This window comes from Macaca thibetana, chromosome 12 (genome assembly GCF_024542745.1).
Source record: "Macaca thibetana thibetana isolate TM-01 chromosome 12, ASM2454274v1, whole genome shotgun sequence".
Lineage (NCBI taxonomy): Eukaryota > Metazoa > Chordata > Mammalia > Primates > Cercopithecidae > Macaca > Macaca thibetana.
Genome location: NC_065589.1, coordinates 77,522,696 through 77,546,292, shown reverse-complemented (window position 1 = coordinate 77,546,292; position 23,597 = coordinate 77,522,696). Strand labels below are relative to the sequence as shown.

Sequence of the window (23,597 nt, the reverse complement as noted above, 5' to 3'; positions counted from 1 at the left end):
CGAGAGACCCTTCAAAGGTTGAAGATAGGTGCTGCAGAAAGAGAATGTGACTTTCTGAAAACTGATAGTTCTAGAAGTAGAAAATAACACCTCTCTCCCTAAGAGAAGGTGAGATAATAGCACACAGGAGGGGTGTGAAGGTTTTGGCTTCCTCTCACGAGTTGGGAATCAGGATGGAGAAACAATTAAAATATGTAATAGATTTCAGTTTTGAATTCAAAATGGTAATTATGGTAACATTTCCATTCCAAGAGGCTAATTTGAGACACATGAAAGAGTTGATTTCATTTAGTGAGCTAGCACATTTGTGAAACAGGATTCAGGATTTCCGTCCCCGAGTGAGTTTGCTGAACTCTGTTTTCTTAAATTGTCATGGATCACACCAAACACCTGTGCCAGTTGTTATGCACATACCCTTCAGTAACAAAGGAAGTCTAGAAAAAGAGATTAACTTGACTCACACAAATATTCTAGGAAAATAAAGTAAATAGAAAGATAGTGCTGTGGAGGATAAGTTGGATAATAGTAACAGTGATAACAGCTAAACTTTCTCAAAGGTTCACTATGTGCCAGGAACTGCGCTGAATGCCACATGAATTCTATCATTGAATCCTTACAACAACCTTGTAAGCTGGGCACTAGAAAAAAGATTACATTTATTTTATAGATGAGGATACTGAGATTGAGATTGGTTATGCTACTTAGTAGGTAACAGAAAATAGATTCTTACATAGCACTCGAATTCTAAAATATGTGCTCCTCTATGTCAAGTAATCTGTAGAACTAAGATAAACATGCTGATGAAAGTTAGTGTCTAGTGGGTATTAATAAACACAGTTTCAACACTGTGTCACCATGTGCAGATTGGCTGCTTTAAAAAAAAAACAGTTGATAGAAAAATGAGAATATAGCAAGAGTGTAGAATCCTTTTTATTGAAGTTTTACTTAAAAAGTTTCGTAAGATTCTACTTTTATACTACAGGTTGAGCATCCCTAACCGGAAAATTTGAAATCCAAAATGCTCCAAAGTTCAAAGCTTTTGAGCACCAACATGATATTACAAGAGGAAAATTCTACACCTGGCCTCTTGTGATGAATCACAGTTAAACCACAGTCAAAATGTTGTTTCCTGAACAAAATTATTAAAAATATTATATAAAATTACCTTCAGGCTATGTGTATAAGATGTGTACGAAACTTAAATGAATTTTATGTTTACACATGTGTCTCATTCTCAACATATGTCATTATGTACACGCAAATATTTTAAAATTTAAAATCCAAAACACTTCTGGTCCCGAGCATTTCAAATAAGGGATATGCAACTTGTATTTACTTTGTGCATTTGCCCCCCTTTACTGCTATATCCTTCTTTTGTTCTGTATGTTCTGTATGCTTAAATATCAGGGATTCATTGATATTATCAATAAAATCCAGAAAAAATATTCTATGACTCAGTCTTGTATCCCTGAGAAAGTCTGATTTCTTCGTAAGTTCTCTTGTTTTTTTTTTTTTTTTCCACAGTAGTGGGTTTAATGTCACGAATCTTTTCACTCATTCATACTGGTGAAGCCTATTTTTAAAGACCCAATTTGCAGACTGATTATTGTCCTTATTCATGGCAATACTTCAACTCCACAATCTTTAATTCAACAATAACATCATAATTATTGTATAATAACCATTTTATAGTAGTTCCTACTATTGTATAATTATAGTAGCCATAATTGTCTTAATAAAAATTGGGACTTTTCATCCAGCAATAAATACATTTTTGTCTGATTTGTCCAGTTATCTAGGTACAGAAAATGGTACAAAGGCACAAAAATAAAATCATATTTAAATATATTGGGATAATTGTTGATTTTAGGAATAAATTATCAGTGTTTCAGGAAATCCAAATTACATAGTCAAAATAGCGTCTGTATTAGGCCATTCTTGCATTGCTACAGATAAATACCTGAGACTGGGTAATTTATAAAGAAAAAAGATTTAATTAGCTCATGGTTCTGCAGGGATCATGTTACTGGCCCCTGCTTGGCTTCTGGTGAAGTCTCACAGAGTTTTCAATCATGTCAGAAGGCAAATTGGAGCAGGCATTTCACATGACGAAAGCAGGAACAAGCAAGAGAGAGCGTGGGGAGGAGGCACTACAAACGTTTAAATAACAACATCTCATGAGAACTCACTGACATGCGCACAGCACCAAGGCATGAGGGATCTGCCTCGTGATCCAAACACCTCCCACCAGGTCCCACGTCTAGTGCTGGGGATTACACTTCCACATGAGATTTGGGAGGGGACAAATGTCCAAAATGTATCAGCATCCCAAATAAAAGGGTTTTTTTTTTCACTATACAATTGTCTATATTTATCTTTTGGAACCGAGCTTAATATAAATGTTTCATTTAGCAATGATTTCATTATTTTCTGCAATGACTAAAAAGCAAATAGTGATAATAGTATTATTTTATGTTGACCAAGTATTTTTTATTTCATTCACTTTTTTGCAGAATTTTTATCATGAATTAGCAGAAATACGTATTAGAATAAAATAAGGTGTCAAGAACAATTTTAGAAAACTAATTGTTGAAAGCAATTGAAGCAAAAGAATGTTTTCATCACCTGTTTTCCTACTGTGTTTCAGGTTCTGAACCTCTTCTTGGCCTTGCTTTTGAGTTCCTTCAGTTCTGACAATCTGGCTGCCACTGATGATGATAACGAAATGAATAATCTCCAGATTGCTGTGGGAAGGATGCAGAAAGGAATCGATTTTGTTAAAAGAAAAATACGTGAATTTATTCAGAAAGCCTTTGTTAGGAAACAGAAAGCTTTAGATGAAATTAAACCTCTTGAAGATCTAAATAATAAAAAAGACAGCTGTATTTCCAACCATACCACCATAGAAATAGGCAAAGACCTCAATTATCTCAAAGACGGAAATGGAACTACTAGTGGCATAGGCAGCAGTGTAGAAAAATATGTCGTGGATGAAAGTGATTACATGTCATTTATAAACAACCCTAGCCTCACTGTGACGGTACCAATTGCTGTTGGAGAATCTGATTTTGAAAATTTAAATACTGAAGAATTCAGCAGCGAGTCAGATATGGAGGAAAGCAAAGAGGTAAAAATGTTTAAATAAGGAGATATTTTGGTGTTATATATTTCGGTTGTTTAAAATTATCAGGTATTTTTAAATTGTATGTTTCCTTCCTGTTAAGAAAATAGAAAATATCTGTCTAGCAATACATTTTCCATGGCAAAATTGGTAATAAATAAATTAGTGATAGATTAAAATAGAGCTAGAGAAACAATATGCTGACTCATATTTCAAATACTCACATTTTGAATTCTTGATAGTATTCTTGATATGAATTTTTCAGTATTTAAAAATAATTTTACATTTCTGAAAATGCCTCCATTTCTCCACTTTCTTCCTTATAATTTGGCCACAACAGTGGTTTTTGTATGTACTGGAAAAATACCTGATGAGAGGGTAGTTGCAATTCTCATCTTGTTATGTTCTTAGTTCTTATGAAATGCTTCATAAAATAGTATTGTATTTAGTTTGCACAGACATATTTACTCAAGGAAGACCTAATTGGGATCTTGGCTTGATATTTATATACAGTTTATCTTTCCCGAAGTCAGTCATTTTTTTGAAGAGAAGGTATTGATGAGGAATCACACTAAAAACATATTTAACCCTACTGAGCTCAGTGTTCGCCATTTAAAGAAACAAAAATCTTTCATACATTATAGAATGTAAAATTCTGAATTTACCAACTCAGTAAGTCCTGGTACCTTAATGTATTCTTTGATTTACAAGAAAGGTATGAGCAACAGAATATATTTTTTGTTTTGTTTGTTATTAACCTGTAGCTCAACAAGTACAGAGTTGGAGGTAAAGAGAGGAATTTAAAACCTTAATATTTAATTGCTTATGCAAAAATGAAGACAAGATTTCCAGTGATTAAAGCTTGCACTAACAAACAAAAATAACAAGGAAAAACAAAGATTTGTTCCTTCCTCATACGAATTGTTTGGCAAGGAAGATAAAAGTTTCTACTCCTGATGTTGGGAAAGAAAGAATGATGACATAGGAGAGTTTGGGCACTGAAAGGTAAAATTTAGGTAGCACAACATGGTCCTGATAATTAACAATCAGCTAAAATTATGAGGAAAAATATAATTATAAAAAAAAGAACAAAGGTGGGTGGATCACGAGGTCAGGTGTTCGAGACCAGTGAGGCCAACATGGTGAAACTCTGTCTCTACTAAAGATTCAAAAAATTAGCCAGATGTGGTGGCATGCACCTGTAAGCCCAGCTACTCAGGAGGCTGAGGCAGGAGAATCGCTTGAACTCAGGAGGCAGAGTTGCAGTGAGCCGAAATTATGCCATTGCACTCCAGCCTGGGTGACAGGATGAGACTCTGCCTCAAAAAAAAAAAAAAAAAAAAAAAAAAAGAACTAGATATTTCACACAGTGTTTCTGTATTTATTTGATAAAATTACTAAAGAGTATGCTATTTTCTGCTTTTTCTTGTTTGTAAGTTCGGTAGTATTGCTGTTAGTGATTAGGTAGAGGTAGATGTTTAATGGGAAATTCAGACAATGTTTGAATGTAGGAAGGTATAAATAACAGGGACATAGCTATTGGTTTCACAAAAAATAACTGATGAGATTCAAGGGAAAAGTAATAAAACCTTCTATCCTGGGGCAAAGAATTACTTTAATTAGTTGAACTTAAATTTTTACTAACTAGATTATTGTTTGAAAGTTGAATAATATCTTAAAATCTTGTTAACAAAATTTTGAACAAGTATTGTTATAATAGTTGGGTTATGCTAGAAGGGTGGAGTGGCCCAATTTCTAATAGAGTATACTACTATTATAGAAGCTGAAGTCGGCATTTATAAAATATAATTGGGTCATTCGAATTTTAATGTAAAATTATTTTGAAATTATGCCTAATGGTGAATATCTCCCTAATAGTTAGAAAAAATCAACTTTTATTTTCACACATGTTTAGTTTTAGGCTGTCATATAAACTAAGAATGAATTATGCAGTATCAAACATTGAAGCCATTGGCTAGTTTAATCTTTTAGCTAAGTTTGAGGATCTTCTGAGGAATGTTTAACTTGACATCCAGTCTTCTTAGCTTTAAGAGATTTTAGAGCCCCGGGTTTTCCAAAAGAGCACGTATTTTGCCTTAACTTAAGCCATTATGTTTGAAATAAGAGGGAAGTCTAGTGATGTGGGCTTTAGAGTAGGGAAATCTCTTGTTTCTCTTGTTATCTTTAAGCTTTTTTATTTGTTTTCTAATTAACTTAGCTCTGAATTAAATACTCTAAAATAATATTTGTGAATTCAGTATTTCAGAATTGGAGGAAGAGACCTGATCTGCCAGGTGGAAGCAGACAGAATTATTTTATTGCTTGAGTTGTGGAGTCCTTCCAATACCTTCCCAGCATACAGACTGTTACTTCAGTGTTAACGTTATTTGGAGGGGTTTTTAATTCTGGCTTTATATCAAACTTTCTAGACATAAATTTATAAAATAATAAATGATTAGGATGATAGCCATGAAAGACATTATGTGTAGGTTTTGATCTTTCAGAATTTTACCTGGTAGCTCTACACTAAAAAACTAGAGAATTAAAACAGTTATTGAAGAATTTCAGACACTCCCCTTTGAAATAGCATTTCTTGTCTGCCTTCTAGTCATTTTTGTCCGGTCATTTTTCTATCTGGGGGACAGGATTACATTGTTAAATATCACAGAGTAGTAGGAAACATCATGAGACGTACTGCCAATCCTTTCTAAATTAATTTTTTAATTAAAGAAAAAATGAGGCATTTTTTTCTGGAATGTCTAAATGAATTTTTTTATAAGGCAGACTGAGTAGACTCAGAGGTTTTTTTGGGTGTTCACAGTAAGTCCTCTGCAATGTCTTTGCTAAATGTGTGTGATTCTTCAGTAGTTTTCTGTAGATTCTCTCTCATTTAAAATCATGTTATAATCACATATGCTTTAATTTTAATGTTATTTTGATTATATTAATGTAATTCCTTTTGTGATTTTGAATGATTGTTTTTTTCTTTTAGAGTGTTTAATAATGTGGAAGCCATGCTTGAATGACTATTTTTCGAAGTGAACTTTAGTAGTGCGATATGGTGACCTTCACCGCTTACCATTCTTACTTCTCACAGGAGTAAAATCAAGCTGGAGCCATCAAGAATGCAGCTCTGGTGTTTTTTAACCAGCCAGAGGCTCGTGCCACCACTTTTACCCAGGTTACCCAAGCAAGTTGTACATCTATAAATATAATCAGTTTCTAAATGACTTTTGACTGGCCTGCATGTTACTCAGCTACGTTCCTTGCCCTTCCATTGGCAGTAAAATAAAAACATGCACAGCTGCTATTATGCTGAGTCATATAAAGCATGGTCAGGCAAGTCTGACAACCCTAACTTAAAAAAAATGATTTAGCTGCTAATTTTCTTACATAGATTTTAACAGAAATTATATTCAATGAAAAGTAAAAGTGCATGCCTTTTTGGGTTATTTAATTTCCATTTAATGTTACAGAGTTTTGAACATATTAAGAGCCTAAAGGAGAAATGTAGGTGCTCTTTGAAAACTTGCAAAAATGTTTTTTATCCTCTGCCTTTAAAAAAATATATAGCCCAGTTACTGTACTTTCTTGACAGTTTTTTATTTAGTGTTATGTTTTTCTGAAGGGTAATCTGCAAATTAAAGCAATCCCTTATTCATGTGCAAACTTCCCAAAGGATGTTTTAATGTGATAATAATGTAAATGATTAGGAATGTCTATGTTTCAGTTGCTAGCAGCATGGGTATAATTTTTATCTGCTTCATTTTAGGGAAAATGGCATTGCTTTATTTAGCAATTGACCAAAAGTATTTTGCATTTAGAATATAATTTCTTTGAAGAGTCTGTTTATATTTATCCTTAAAACTCCTAGACTGAAAGAAAAGGATATAACGTTTTTTGTGTACCAAATAATAATAATAGTGATAATGAAAGACTTACAGATTGTATGCTCATTCTAAAAATAGATTTAGAGTCCATCTTCTTCATCTTCTTGGCTCCTCTGTGCTTTCTCTCCCCTCTGTTTTAATCAGACCTGCTGGAAAACTTTCTCATGAAGAATATTATTTAAGTTTGCCATGATCCACAAACTCCTGTATAGGAAAAGAATCAGAAACTCTTGCTCCTAGGGTGTTTTTAAAATGAAGAGACCTCCCTATCATGTGACAATAGCAATAAATGTAACATCATTCTATGGGATCCATTAGTGGACTTTCATTTCGTAATGTTGAAATCACAGTTTTGCCGGGCGCGGTGGCTCAAGCCTGTAATCCCAGCACTTTGGGAGGCCGAGGTGGGCGGATCACAAGGTCAGGAGATCGAGACCACAGTGAAACCCCGTCTCTACTAAAAATACAAAAAATTAGCCGGGCGCGGTGGCGGGCGCCTGTAGTCCCAGCTACTCAGGAGGCTGAGGCAGGAGAATGGCGGGAACCCGGGAGGCGGAGCTTGCAGTGAGCCGAGATCGCGCCACTGCACTCCAGCCTGGGCAACAGCGTGAGACTCCGTCTCAAAAAAAAAAAAAAAAAAAAAAAAAAAAAAAAAAAAAAAAAAAAAGAAATCACAGTTTTATGCACAAATGTGCTAACCAAATTGCCTAACCCAATTTATTCATTTTTAAGAAATGTTAAGGCCGGGCGCGGTGGCTCAAACCTGTAATCCCAGCACTTTGGGAGGCCGAGACGGGCGGATCACGAGGTCAGGAGATAGAGACCACCTTGGCTAACCCGGTGAAACCTCGTCGCTACTGAAAAATACAAAAAAACTAGCCGGGCAAGATGGCGGGCGCCTGTAGTCCCAGCTACTCCGGACACTGAGGCAGGAGAATGGCATGAACCCGGGAGGTGGAGCTTGCAGTGAGCCGAGATCCGGCCACTGCACCACTCCAGCCTGGGTGACAGAGAGAGACTCCGTCTCAAAAAAAAAAAAAAAAAAAAAAAAAAAAAAAAAAAAAAAAAAGAAATGTTAATTATTTTGTCACTTAGATACAGTTTCCTCTCCTTCTGCCAATAAAACTGTAAAACAACACTAACATAAAAGTGTAGTTGGCTCTTTGGAAGAAGCAATAGTCGTGCCATTCCTGGAGCATTCTTTTATACTTTGGAACAAAATATTCCATCACTGACTCTCCAGATTCATGATCTATAATGCCTTATATATTGGAAGCATGGTATATAAAATGGGATCCAAGATGCGTAATTGTTTACAGTTAAACACAGATGCACATATACACAGGGACGACAGAGAATTACTTTTTCCTATTATGTAGTAATTCTTCAGAAAAGCATGAAATTTAGGCACTTTTGGGTAATAGCTTGTTTACTGGAAAGAGGCAAGGTTAGTTTCCTTATTCTCTGAGTATCCCATTTTGCCAATTTCTGGTTTAGAAAGATATTTGAAGCATATTATCCATCAATGTATCTAGGGGATTCCGCTGGAGTAAAGGTGGTAGAATAGAAGCTAAGAAGGAACTGTTTGGTTTATTTTCAACCCTCACATTATTGCAATTTTTGATTTCCTCGAAAAAGTTTCTGATTCTCCCTCAGGAAACATTGTCCACTTCCTAAAAGAATATACTAATTTCTAATACAAGGGTTAAATACAGGGACAAAAATCTGTCTGGAAGGTTTGAGTAAGCAATGGTGGAATGGGTTCAACAGGCACCTGTCTATGACTTTATCCTGGAGAATGTGTAGTCCTCATGGGAAAGTTTTCCAGTGGGATAGCAATTAAAATGGAAAAAAAATGCCCAAAATATCTTTAATATAAGAACAAAATGGGCCAAACACATGTGTCTTTGGGTCATTGGTAATCTACTGAGCAGTAGGACATCATGACATAAGAGTTCCTTTTGCCATCCAAAGAAAAATATTTGAAATCCTACCATTTGTGGTTTAAAAAATGTTATAATGTATTCATTATAAACACTTAAATGACTTTCTGGATACTACAGTATACCGTGAGTAATTATTTTGATTTTACCATGTTCTTTATTGAAAAGTAACACCAGCAATTCCTGTCTGATATAAATGTGTCATTTAGGCTTTAAGCCCATTCCAAAGTAAGCAAGACCATTCTTTCCATTGTTTCAGGGTTAAGATAGTTTATGTAAAGTAACCAGAGCTCCTTAAGTACAGGTCAGCAATAGGATCCATGCAGAACAAATGATTTTTGTTCTTGGAAGCCAAAATAGTCAGATATGGGATACTTGATTTAATCTGTATTTGAACTTTTCTCTTTTTTAAGTACCAATTTTTTAATTAAATTATCTCTTTTCCCAAATTATATGCAATATCTACTAATTATATTTTCTTCAAAATGTATCTTAGCTTCATAATGAGAAATGAGTGTGCCCATGAAAAATTTAATAGGAAGTTGTGTTTTCTCTTCCATTTTCTGTTGTGATTCATTATTTTTGAAAATAATTTACTTGCATTTGCTCACATTTGCTGTCTAAAGAAAAACTATTCATTTGGCACATTGATATTTAGTAGTAATTTATTATTAAAGCAGAAAGCATAACTGGGAAGTATAATATCTAAAAATACAAAATGAAATATTGTATCTTGATGTTTATTAGATCATTAAGCAAAATATGATTCTCTCCTGCTTAAATCATTTGATTATAATTATCCAGCGTATAAAAGAATCACAGCAGATTTTCACTAGGAAGAGTCCTGTAATATTAGGTATCCACCAAAAATATTGTTCAAGCAATATTTCCACCTGAAAGTAAATGATTGCCAATGCTTTTCAGAGCATATAAAATTGGCTATTCCTATTTGATCTCTTTATTGTCCTGGCATCCTTATTTTGTTAAATTTTAACTAGGCAAGGGCTACACTAACAACATCACATAGTCCACTAGTTTCCTGATAAATAAGTACAGGTAATAAAAAGTGAACCTAAATATCCAAATTATACCAAAGGGACATATATAGAACTTTTTAAACTGCGTCTGCTTCTAGCCATATTTTTGTCACTTATTTATGTAGCATTTCACCATGAATTATCCCCAGATTGGAGCATTTACAGGCACTCTTTATTTGAAAATTCTTAAGTGCATGAATTGTAACAATTTCACATAATGATCATCTCACAGTTCTAATTGGTGAATATGTACTACAGTCAGGTTCATCGTAATTATGAACTTAAATGAAGTTGAATTTTTTATATTCCTAATTTGATTAATTTTATTTTATGGGCTTTTACACATTTTCACTGCTTTAGTCAGCATATTTTATAATACTATGATATTTGCCTCGCATATAATTTTAAGAAAGTCATTTAATTGACGTTATCAAGAAGGGTTTTATAAATGAGAATTTCCTGCCTATGTTTTGGGATCATTGCTTAAAGAAAAATTCTTGTTCATGAAATACTCCAATGTGTATTTAGCTCTCCTCTACATTAAAACATATTAACAATTATGAATATAACTTGAATTAATACTAAAGTTCATGGTTTTAAAACATGGAAATCAACAATATCATAAGCACTATCTTGAACCTACAATATTTGATTACGTATCTAGTCTACTAAATGTTTTAAATTGATAAACATTGGGTTTACTTTTGAATCGTCAAAAAGATTCTTTAGAGAATCATGGCAGAATGGGTTGCAGCAGATCTGGAATCCAACCACTGATTCGGTATAACTTTTGACAAGTTGATAAAACTCATATTTCCTTCTCTAAATAATTACTGGATTGGCTGACATTAAGGATCAAAGTGCAGCTTAGATTCTCTGTTATTTGTAAATCAAATACCACAAGCGGAAAAGTATTCAAGTAACACATGTGACAGATACTGTGCTGCTCCACTTCAGAGGACGGTGGGGAAGGATGAGATTGCATTCCTTAAAGAGGCTCCATTCATCACTAGCGCTATAGATCCTTGTACACAGAGTGAAAAGAGGGAAAACACTGTCAAAATGATTCGGTAATAGTTTTCCTGACTCCACAGTTAAACTACGGTTCACCTCATACACTCACATTAGGTCTGATTAATTGGCAGACTGGTTTTAAGACAGTACTCCTAGTTCTAAGAGTTGTTCATCATTGCCCACGCAACTCAGAATCTTGAAAGATTTGTGTTACTCTGCAATTAAGAGAGAATATTATGTGTATTCTTTTGAATGTGAAAGTAAATATCAGATAGGAAGTGTTAGTAGTTAGTGGTTGGATAGAAGAGTCCTCGCACTGGTCATTCATTCATTTACCCAAAATTTATTAAACACAAACGTTGGTGCTAGGGATACAAGGATGACAAAAATATGATCTTTCCTCCAAAAAATTAAGTCTGATGAGATGCATTTTCTAGAAACACAAAATACTTTTGAATTGAACCTTGGAAAAAGTAAAAACTTGACCTTTCGATAAATAAATATTTGGCTTTAGGAAAAAGGTATCTATTAATTCTACATCAGAACTAAGGTAGTGCACTAAAATGAAAGGGAGCAATGTTAATTCTTCTACTTTTAATGTTATTTAAATAAGCGAAGATACAGGGATGTCTTTTATAATTTGAAATTCCAGAAAAAATGAATAAAAAAGCAATTTTAATAAAAATCTCAACATGCTTCTCATTTTCAGCCAAGTACAGCAAACTCTGTTTGATATTCTCTGATTTTAACCTTGGATCAAACTATTTGGCAAATTGCTAATTTGAACAGGCTGTTGAAAACAGACAGTGTATCTAGCAATTCATTCATTCATTCAATACTTAATGAACAGCATTTTAGCAATTCAAAGTCTGTTCCTTGTATTGAACTATATTGGTGTATTATCCGTACGGCCTAGAGTACATGTATATTATTCTTATTATCCATATTGATGTATTATCCATTGGGCCTAGAGTACATAGCTTCTGCCCCCAAATGTCTTACAAACATGTTAAAGTACCCAGAATCCATTTGTCTGAAAAAATTTGACCCATACATTATCAAGGTTTAAGATGCATGATAAGCCATGAAAAGGTTGGTGAACAGCCTAGGGTGCATATGGTGAGTGAAGATGTATGGAAGAAATTAGGTCTCCAGATTTATTGGGGAGACTTTATGAAAGCAAGGAAGCATGATTGTTGCAAAATAGACAGTGAAGAAAGAAATAGTGTGGTGGCAAAAGTCTTCCCAAAGTCATTTAAAGTATTAGCAACCCAGATACTTGGCAGCAGGGGTGATAATTGATGTTACAGGAATCTTATGTAAACTTTTGCACATTTTACTGAAGATCTTCTATAATAAGGTGTCTGGTGACTTCTCCCAATCACTGTCAAGGGCTAGACCTCATTATGTTACCATGTCTTTCATTCATTTATTCACTCATTCGTTTTTTTAAGCAAAATTTATTAAGACCTGTAACATTACTGAGCACTGATGTAAGCTCTGATACAGTCATCCAGCAATGTCAGCCTGAGCATTTGCAGAACCCTGAATATGGATCCTCATTTTTGCCTTGAGGTCACCCCAAGTCTTACCCCGTTCTGTGTTTACAATGTGGACCTTATTCTTAAAAGGAACATTTTTCGTTTCCTATCGTGGATTGTCTATACTTCCATCAGATGTGACTGAGCTTCAGCTTTTCTGATTACCTGTGTTATTTTCCAACAGGCTGCAAGTGATAAGATCAGTATTATCAGGTCCCTAATAGCATAACAGCTTCGTGTGAATTAGATATATTAAAATGAGAAGATTTTTAAGTCATTTTTTAGTCAATTACATGTATAGAAACATAGGTATACTTATCTCAGAAAGATTCCAATCCAAAGGATAGGAAATTAGAAAAACATGTAATGTTTCATCTGAGAACAAATATATTCAAATTTTAATGACAAAGATATTAGGATTATTTTTTCTGGTAATTTGATATACCTGATAAATTAAAATAAGAAATCAACAATCTTCAAGCACCTTATAATATATAATCATTGATTTAACTTTTTTGGACAAATTAAAAAATACTTCTCAAACTAACTCAAAGCAGGCAGAAGTATCTAATATTTATGCTTCTATCATTGGTATTGTTAAATTACGAGAGACAGAAGCATTTTTAATCTCATGTATATCATACATCAATATTTTTTAAGTCATCAGCATCACTATGCTAAGGAAATATTTTATATAAAGAAAATTATTTTCATAAAATAAAGAAACCATCTTTCTAGAGAAAATCCACATAATCCTATGCCCAAATATAAATATAACATTTCCAGTACTGACTACAGCATCCATTTTATTCTAGTTTAACATACTTCAGTGTGCATTTTATCATGTGCTTACTTCATCCTTTTTATAAAGTAGCTCTTACCAGCTCAACCATTTCCTAATGTTATGCACTCATGGTAATAACATTGTAACAGGTCCGAGAATGCTGTGGCCCAAACTACTCTGATTCTTGTGTGGCACTCACACCTGGCCCTGCATCATTCCTAGAGCGTTTTAAGACCGGGTTAAACACTGGGATCCCTTTGTGTATGCTGATCCCAAGAATGGACCGACCTGGCTAAAGTTTATTGCATTTCAAGATATAAAACAACTTCTATTATATTTTTCTTTTGGTAATATTTGATTTATCCTAAAGGAAAACAAAAGAACAACTAAATATTCATTTCTGCCTGTACTAACAGGGCAGGTAAGAGTGCCAGAGTAACAAGTAGTTTCCAAATGCACAATGAAACACAGGAGTGCATTGGCCAAAGAGAATGCAAAATAACAGCTCTTGCTATATAGCTAACAACGTGCTGCTCTTTTTGGAATTAGAAAATTATAGAATATATTTAATAACAATCTGGTATATGTTTTCATGTCAATGAAAAGTGGATAAATTTAGATGGTTGCTGTTTATGTGCATTTGACCAAATCTTTTCTGAATTTGACATGAAAATACACTTGTGCAGCTTTCATTGGTTGGGTCACAATTTTAGAATAAAACAAACTATTTGCAAACCATTTGCAGCTAATGTACAAAAGCAAGATCACAGATGATTATATGACTCTGGCAGCTTACATAAGCTTTCTGCAGGATTTTCTTTCAGAATCTCTATACATAGGCTCAAACAAAAGTTATTTCAGTTGTTAGCACCATATTTTAAAGAAAAAAAAATACTATGGTGTTGTATCTAATCTTGTGACCCCCGACCTTTACCAAAGCGGATTGGCATTATGTTTAAGTTATTCTTAAATTACAGATCAAGAAAATTCATACAGAAGATGGGGGGGCACACCTAATTAATTTTTACATTTAGATTAAAGAAAATAATTAAATGTGTTTTTTTGTGGGATTGATTTTCAGAAGCTAAATGCAACTAGTTCATCTGAAGGCAGCACAGTTGATATAGGAGCTCCCGCCGAGGGAGAACAACCTGAGGTTGAACCTGAGGAATCCCTTGAACCTGAAGCCTGTTTTACAGAAGGTGAGCAAAACAATAACATATGTGGTCTTGAGTATCCTCTTATCTATCCATTTTTTCCTATTTATTTAAATGTCTGTCTATCTGACTACCATCTATTATCTATCTATCTATCTATCTATCTATCTATCTATCTATCTAGTAATCATCTGTACCTACCCAACAACTGTTCATTTATTTTTTTTTTTTTTTTGCATTTGCCGTTTGAAAAAGAAATGCAGCTTTTTAAAAGGCAAAGTTTAATTTATGTAATTAGATATTTTCATTTTTATGAATCATTTTTAACTCTAAGAAATATTACTAACTGGCTCTTCTGTGGCCTTCTAAAATATCTTACAGGAGAGAAAGCCAAATCACACACATCTCTCTTTAGGTTTAAACATTAAATAAATAAGAAAGTGAGAGAAGTAATTTATGATGCACTATTTTGTGATATTATAATGGGTACTAATTGATAAGTGTACATTTAAATTTGTCCTTAAGTAACAGCTCCTGTTTCAGTCAAGGCCAATTTTTTTTTATTATTTCTGAAAAAAGATAGATCATAAAAATGCCAAAATATACTATGAGTCATATGATATGGAGCAACATGTCACTGGAGTAATTGCAAAAGGATTTTCTGAAGAAAACTAAAATTATGTTGTTTGAGGTATGGATCAGTTATATATTGTGATAGCAATGCTGCGTATGAAACCACCTAAAACCCTGGGCTTTAAACTGCTTTTCTAGTTTTGACTCTTATTTCCTTCTGCGCAATTCACAGACTTTCTTGTCACTAAGTTTGACTTGTATCATTATTTCTCCATTCTTACAGCTTCATTTTATACATATGGCTCTTACATATCCTTCAAGATCCAAATCCATTTCCTCCATAAAGCTCAAAAATTAAAGTTTACCAGAAAACTCTCATAACACTTTGTTTTGTGATAATTATTGCTTTCCATAACTATAGAATTGTAGACAAATTGCCCCAACTTAAAATGTGCATTCTTTAAGGGCAAGGCTATGTTTTACATGTTATAGTAGTATAATTTGTTCTGTGCAATTTTTTGACAATAGTAGATACTCAATAAGTATTTGTTGAAGAGCCTTTGATCCAGCAATCCAGAAATTATGAAAGGTGTTTATTAGATTGTTGTTGATAATGGCCAGATTTAAAGCAAACGAAGTATTCAATAATAGTGGAATTGGGCCGGGCACGGTGGCTCATGCCTGTAATCCCAGCACTTTGGGAGGCCGAGGCAGGCGGATCACTTGAGGTCAGGAGTTCAAGACCAGCCAGGCAAACATGGTGAGACCCCATCTCTACTGGGCGTAATGGTATATGCCTATAATACCAGCTACTCGGGAGGCTGAGGCAGGAGAATCACTTGAACCTGGGAGACGGAGGCTGCAGTGAGTGAGCCAATGTCAGGCCACTGCACTCCAGCCTGGACTCCCTCTCAAAAAAAAAAAAAAAAGTGGAATAATTATATTAATTCTAGTAATCATATTTAGAGAAATATTATGAAATCTTTCACAAATTTATTTACTTATAATAAAGATGGGAAATAGTTATACCAATAAGTGAACTAATCAGAATTCAAATATGTAAAAGGTCCATATAGAGTGGAATTACACTCATAGGATAACGACCGGATGGAAATATCAACTTTTGGTAAGTTTATTTTCCTTTTGATTCTTCTACGTTTTATATATTGTGTTTTTACAGTGTAATGTAATCCATTATAGTAGTGCTATCAACATAAAAAAATTTATTGAACAAATGATTAAAAAGTCATATAGATGATTTTAAGATAGCTTCTGTAAGTGGAAGCTATCTTAAAAGTTAATGTTATTTACAATGTATTATCAGGTAATGTTGTAGATGAATCTCCCACAACACAAATATACCTAATCAAAGAGTAATTTGTTTTCTTTGTTTTTTTTCCACGTATTTTAGACTGTGTACGGAAGTTCAAGTGTTGTCAGATAAGCATAGAAGAAGGCAAAGGGAAACTCTGGTGGAATTTGAGGAAAACATGCTATAAGATAGTGGAGCACAATTGGTTCGAAACCTTCATTGTCTTCATGATTCTGCTGAGCAGTGGGGCTCTGGTAGGTGATGCACTATCCACTCCTTCATGTTTCACCTGAAATCTTTTCCCTTTCCCTTCAATCAACTCATATTACCCACTTTTAAATTAAGATGTTTGTAAGAATGAGAAGAAATATGTGTGATGTGTTTAGCACAGTATGAGAGGCTCAGTAAATAGCAATTTTTATTACTCTGTCTGGAGTAGCCCTCAGGTGGAACCGAACTCAGATCATTCGGGTTTCTTGTAATGTTTAAAGAAGGATCTTTCTGACTTTTAGTCATCAGAGGCAGTTCTTACTAAGACTGGTTATGTCGACATGATGTAGGATTATCAGCTAAATATCAGACTGAAGCACGGTATTTCCCTGACCCCTTTGCAGGTGAGAACTAGAGTGCATGGGCGCCGGTAGGAGCGAACTCCACTCACTCACTGCTCCACCCCTCGCAGGAGGGGGAGCGCAGGTGAGTGGGTGCAGGAGCCAAGGCGAGCGCATTTGGGCACTGGCAAGAGTGAACTCCATACCGGTCCCACGGGAGCATCTAGGGGAGGGTGCCTGGGATCCTTGAAGCCCCAGAGGAAGTGTTACAGTGTCCTTTTAGCTTTGCCATCCATGGATGGCTTAAATGTTAACAGTTCAGTGGAGGGTCAGTGCCTTTTGCACCCACACTTGTGGTACCCAAGTTCATGTCTGGTGTCCAGGAGGAACGAAGTTGTACCAACAACTTGAAGATGGTAAATGTGGGGGATTTTATTGCCAGTGAAAGTGGCTCTCAGAGGGAAGGGGAGCTGAAAGGAGACGGAGCAGGAAGGTAATCTTCCCCTGGAGTCTGGCCATCCCTAGCCAGACTCCTCCCCGAAGCTATGCTGTCAATCTGTCCCTCTGATGTCAAGCCACTTCTTTCTGATGTCCAACTGTAGTCTCCAATGTCCAGCTGTTCCTCCTGTCTGCCTGCTGAGTTCTGGGGTTCACATAGGCACGGGATGGGGACAGGGTGCACCATGGGTGGTTTTGGAAAAGGCAACATGTAAGTGGGAAAACAAGGATGTATATTCTCACTTTGGGCCACGGTTCCAGGCTTGAGGGTGGGGTCCTTGCCAGGTACCTGCTCTCTTCTGCCCAGAATTTCTCTGCCTCCTGTTCCTATCAGAGTTGTTTAACATAAACTCCATGCTGCAGGGGACTCCTCTGTCTTTTTCACACTGATTCACTATTGCCAACCACAGTGAAAGATAAGAAGTAGACTAACTTAATTACTGACTAGCAGAAAAGCGATGGCATTACAAACTTAAGTCTGATTTCATTCAATGAAATGATCAACTGGATCAAAATATTAATATAATAAAAATGATATGACCTATTTTCTTAATTGGTGATACAAATGTGGCTGCATTCCTTTTACTGTTTCAATTTAATAATTACTAGAGTGTTTGATGAGTTGATTTCATTAGGAAAATTGCTGCATTGGATCTGGAGGCCTCTAAGCCGAATTCTGATTTGAGTAAGAATTCTGTGTCCTGCCATATACTCAGTTTAAAGAGGATCAGCCATGCTTAATTTTCTTTATTTATTTTTTTTAATTTTACTTTTTTATTTTTTAGCCAGAGTCTTGCTGTTGCCCAGGCTGGAGTGCAGTGGTTTGATCTCAACTCACCGCAGCCTCCACCTCTTGGATTCATGCCATTCTTGTGCCTTAACCTCCCAAGTAGCTGGGATTATAGGCGTGAGCCACCACACCTGGCTAATTTTTGTATTTTTAGTAGTAGAGACTGGGTTTTGCCATGTTGGCCGGGGTGGTTTAGAACTCCTGGCCTCAAGAGATCTGCCCGTCTTGGCCTCTTAAAGTGCTGGGACTACAGACGTGAGCCACTGCACCTTGCCAGATGTGCTTTCTAAAGCCAAGTAGAGAGAGAACTATGAAGGCTCATCGGTGACTAGTACCTTTGCTGTAGGAGCTCTTTGTTCTGAGTTACACCCATTCAGTGCTCACCAAATTGCACAATGTGCTGGCACAGTGGCTGGCTCCTCAGGGGTCTACAGCTTCAGCTCTAAGCAAAGCCCAGAAACCTTTCGATCCTTGTATGGAGCAATGGTTACAAGCCCTGATTCTTGTTATCTAAAAAAGAAAATGTTCCTTTGTCTTTAATCCAGGCTGCCAGATTTTCCTGATAATTTTTTTGATAGGAAGATCAAGTTAGATAAATAGTCCTTTCATTCCAGAAGCCTCAGGATTTCCTGCAAATGAGTTACCCACTCTTTCCCAAGGGCTCTGCAAAATTCTGTCAAAGGGAATTTCCAAACGTACACCCACCCACCCACACACACAGACAGAGAAAGAGGGGAGAGAGAGAGAGAGACAAGAAAGTGAGCAATGACAATCCTTTCCTTTTTCCGTCGTCGGCTGAGGGACCTCCCTGCTTTATATCTGTATTACTAGAGGGTGCGTTCCATTGAGTCTGCACTGAATGAGACCAATCCACTCCCAGGCGTTCCGCTGCCTCCTGATCGAGAGAGAAGCAGCTGGCAGTCTCTCAAAAGCTTTAAGCTCTTTGGGGGTACCCTGAGACCAAAATTTAAAAATTACTGAAACCCTGGGTTGACCGAAATGCCCAGTCAGCAGTCATTTATGATCAGATAATGATGAAGTAAAATTCAGCCATGGGAAACATTAAACCTTCCAGCCTTAGGCACCTGATAAAAGCTTGCATCATTTCCTTTTTTAAGAAATCATCAATTAGAGACTGTTTCTGATCATAAAATTTAATAGAATTTTTTGACTTACAGGCCTTTGAAGATATATACATTGAGCAGCGAAAAACCATTAAGACCATGTTAGAATATGCTGACAAGGTTTTCACTTACATATTCATCCTGGAAATGCTGCTAAAGTGGGTTGCATATGGTTTTCAAGTGTATTTTACCAATGCCTGGTGCTGGCTAGACTTCCTGATTGTTGATGTGAGTATGCTGCACTTCGCTGCTTTATTCATTGGCATATATGTATTAGTTCTAGCAATGGTGCCTGACACAGTGTAGGCACTCAGTAACACTGTATCAGCCCAAATATGAATTATGTTTCTCATTTCACAGTGAGAGGATGCCTCAAAACATTTTTACCAATTTAAATACACATATATTCATAGATAAAAGTCAAAGGCCATCATACTGTACTTATTCATTCAATTTCAAATTAATATTTAAAATTTCTAGTGATGCAAAATAAAATATGAATTTAGAAATTTTGCTTTTTGCATGCTCACATTTCACAAAATAACTGTATTTAAATTTTTCACAGGTATCTTTGACATTAGTATCTTTGTCATCACTAGAGCCTATTGAGTTTAGGTCACAAAGATGAATCATTAATTACAAAGAAATTGGAAAGTCCAAAAAAGCAAGAGACATTTGATTTGTATGGTATAGAAGCAAATTGGCTATTGACCAAGCAGCCAAAGGTTTTATTAAACTACATTGGTGTTAAAATAAAATAAGATGAAGTACTAAAATATGAGGATTTTTGTATAATTGAATATGAGGTAAATCTACTATTAAATATACTACTACTATTAAACATATAAAGGTTACATGCAGAATTACATTAACAGTCTTTGGCAATAAAGGAAGAACATAAATAATATTTAAAACTACATATGGCTGGACATTACAAACAATATAAAATGCACCAAAACTATAACCATTCTTTTATTTGTATAATGGGATTATGCATGATACTATTTCTTTTCTCTATTTTCTGTATGTACCTATCATAGGTTGGCAAATCCATAATAAAAATATCTGAAACTTAATATATCAATGTAAGGATAAAAGTATTAAGTTAACACTACTTGGATATAAGGAAACTCTTAAGAGAAATCTAGTTGTCCCGCAGTTAATGATCATATTACCCAAAGTACTCTGATATTTACCTCTTTAGATTTAAGAAAACTATTATGATAGTATATTAAACTGATCAATACTTTGCTTTAAATCAAATATGCTTATTGCTCATCTATTTCATTATGAAAGATACAAATGTCAATAAGTCATTTTTCCAGTCCTGCAGGAGCTTACAGTTGAAAAGTGAGGACAGATGTGTACACAGTAAGTCGACACCTGTATTAGAAGTGCCACCTCTTTCCCCCCCCCCCCCCCACCTTCAAAGACGTCCCGATGTTGCCCCAGGCCCTTGTGGCTGGTGCCAGGTTTGAGGGGCACTGAGGGGCCTTCTTGCTGTTGACCCCACAGGCACAGGAAGGAGAGCACAGATTGCAGGGCGCATGTCCTAGTCACGTGATTCTGCACACAGTGACCTGGGGGGCAAGAAGTGCCACCTCTTTAGGGAGGGAGGAGGAAAGGCTTCAAGAGGGAAGTGGAGTGTGAGCTGGAGCTTAAGAGATGTGAATGCCAGCAGGCACAGCTGAGGGAGGTATCGGGAGAACCCGCTCCCCATGTTTAACGTGGTTCTTTTCTATTTCCTAAGTATCTCGGCTGGGTTGAGAAATAAAGGGAAAGAGCACAAGAGAGAGAAATTTAAAGCTGGGTGTCCGGGGGAGACATCACATGTCGGCAGGATCCGCGATGTTCCCCGAGCCCTAAAACCAGCAAGTTTTTATTAGCGATTTTCAAAAGGGGAGGGAGTGCATGAACAGAGTGTGGGTCACAGAGATCACATACTTCACAACGTAATAAAATATCACAAAGCAGATGGAGGCAGGGCGACATCACAGGACCACCGGATGAGGCGAAATTAAAATTGCTAATGAAGTTTCCAGCATGCATCCTCGCTGATAATATCTTATCAGGAAACAGGGTTTGAGAGCAGACAACCTGTCTGACCAAAATTTATTAGGCGGGAATTTCCGCGTCCTAATATGCCTGGGAGCGCTACAGGAAACCGGGGCTTTTTTCATCCCTTCAGCCTCCACCACAAAAGACGGCGCGCCTTGAGAGGGCCGTTCATAGACCCACCCTCAGGGTGCATTCTCTTTCTCAGGGATATTCCTTGCTGAGAAAAAGAATTCAGCGATATTTCTCCTATTTGCTTCTGAAAGAGGAGAAATATGGCTCTGTTCCGGCTCACCAGCGGTCAGTTCAAAGTGACGTCTCTTGTTCCCTGAACATCGCTGTTAACCTGTTCTTTTTTCAAGATGCCCAGATTTCGTATTGTTCAAACACACATGCTCTACAATTTGTGCAGTTGACACAATCACAGGGTCCTGAGGCGACGTTCATCCTCCTCAGTTTACCAAGAAGATGACAATGACGGGATTAAGAGATTAAAGTAAATACAGGCGTAAGAAATTATAAAAGTATTAATTTGAGGAATTAATAAATGTCCATGAAATCTTCACAATTTCTGTTCTTCTGCCGTGGCTTCAGCCAGTCCCACCGTTCGCGGTCCCTGACTTCCCGCAACAGGGAGGAACATGGATTCCTTAAAACATTGGTGCATGACATGCAGGGCGGGTTCCAGAAACAAGTAGATAGGGTGAGGTAAGCCTTTGTAATGGGATGATGAGGTAAGAAAGATAAGTTAGAGAAGAGTTTGAAGAACCTGAGGTGCCATCCAAGGAAATTTGGACTTATGATTTAATAAAGAGGAAGCTATTAATTACGTATAGGGAAGTGACAAGACCAACTTGTTGTTTTAGGGAGGGAAGTTAGGTGGAGGTGTGAATGATGGAATAGAAAGGAGATTATTTAGAGATTAAAACACCAATTAGGAGATTGCTGCAATGTCCCAGAAAGTGAAGGCCTATATGTATCTCCTTTTTCACATTTAGCTACACAAGTCACATAAAATTGAATGTTTTACAACCTCTTTTCAGTCAGTAAATACTACCTCATTCAGAATATTTTCCTCTGTCTAACTTTTATCTTTCGTCCTTTAACTTATGCTTATCTCTTTTTGGTTCTGTCTTCAGAGAAGGTAAAGTACTACAGGTCCTCATATCTTAAATACAGAAAAGCTTCACCAGTCATGATAATTCAGTAACTATTTTTCAATTATCTGTTAATAAGGGACTTACAAAGCCTAAAAGTTTGGATTTTAAGGGAACTATATTAACTATGTAAGACATAATTTTATAGCTCATTGTTTTCTGTATTCAAGAGGCTTCACTTTCAAATTGCACATGCAAAATTGTTTTGAATAAGTTGTTTTTTGTAACAACTTTCAATGTGCTTCACTTATTTTGCTTAAAAAATATATTTTTCAAATATATATTAACGCCATACTCTGCAAAACTATATTGCATATTTATTTTTATTTACCTGCTTTTGAAATTCAGGTGCACTTTAGAACAAAATATCTTTACTTAGCTTATATAATTTTAATAATTTTTCTCTATGTTTTCAAAGGAAATTGGACATGTGTATGTTCCCCTGAACAGTTTTCTTTTCCTTTTTAGCTAAGACTTTATAATTTTTATCAACTACATTGGTCATCTGTATGAATAACTAAAGACAACATTGTTCTTGCAATTTCTAATTTATCATAAAATCTCAACTTTTTTTATTCACTAATTTGGTCTGACCTAATTAATGATATCATGTCCTTCACACTGAAATTTGTAAAAAGTCAAAGCTGCTTTTTAGAGGCCTAGACCTTTTTAAATGTGTTCATGCTCATATTCACCAGTGGTTTGCATAGTTTACTTGTGTATCAAATGTTTCTTTCCATTTCAGATCTGATCAATATTATTAGAAATGATACAGAAATAAGTTTTACAGATGTGTAGAGGAAGATCACATTTTTCTCTCTTTTTTTTTCTTTACTTTTAATTTTTCAAAAACATTTCCTACCAAGAATCTTAAAATAGAACACATATATGGGCTTCTTTTTTATAAGTGTTCACAGACTAGTATCATTAACTTCACCCTGGGAACCTGTAGAAATGCAAATTCTTAGGCCTTTCCCCAAACTTACTAACTCAGACTCTGCTATTGGTGTTTTTAACAAGACCCCTGGGTGATTTTGAAATTCATGAAAG

General features: G+C 35.7%; 1 protein-coding gene across 3 annotated transcripts in view; it reads left to right on the top strand.

Moving 5' to 3' along the window:
• Window positions 1–23,597, top strand: part of SCN2A (sodium voltage-gated channel alpha subunit 2) — a 163,825-nt gene that overhangs the window by 121,104 nt on the left and 19,124 nt on the right. For all 3 annotated transcript variants that reach the window (XM_050752895.1, XM_050752893.1, XM_050752894.1), the window contains 4 exons: window positions 2,648–3,127; window positions 14,412–14,532; window positions 16,472–16,626; window positions 19,390–19,563. In XM_050752895.1, the coding sequence (XP_050608852.1) occupies window positions 2,648–3,127; window positions 14,412–14,532; window positions 16,472–16,626; window positions 19,390–19,563 (930 nt within the window). The remainder of the gene's footprint in view (window positions 1–2,647; window positions 3,128–14,411; window positions 14,533–16,471; window positions 16,627–19,389; window positions 19,564–23,597) is intronic.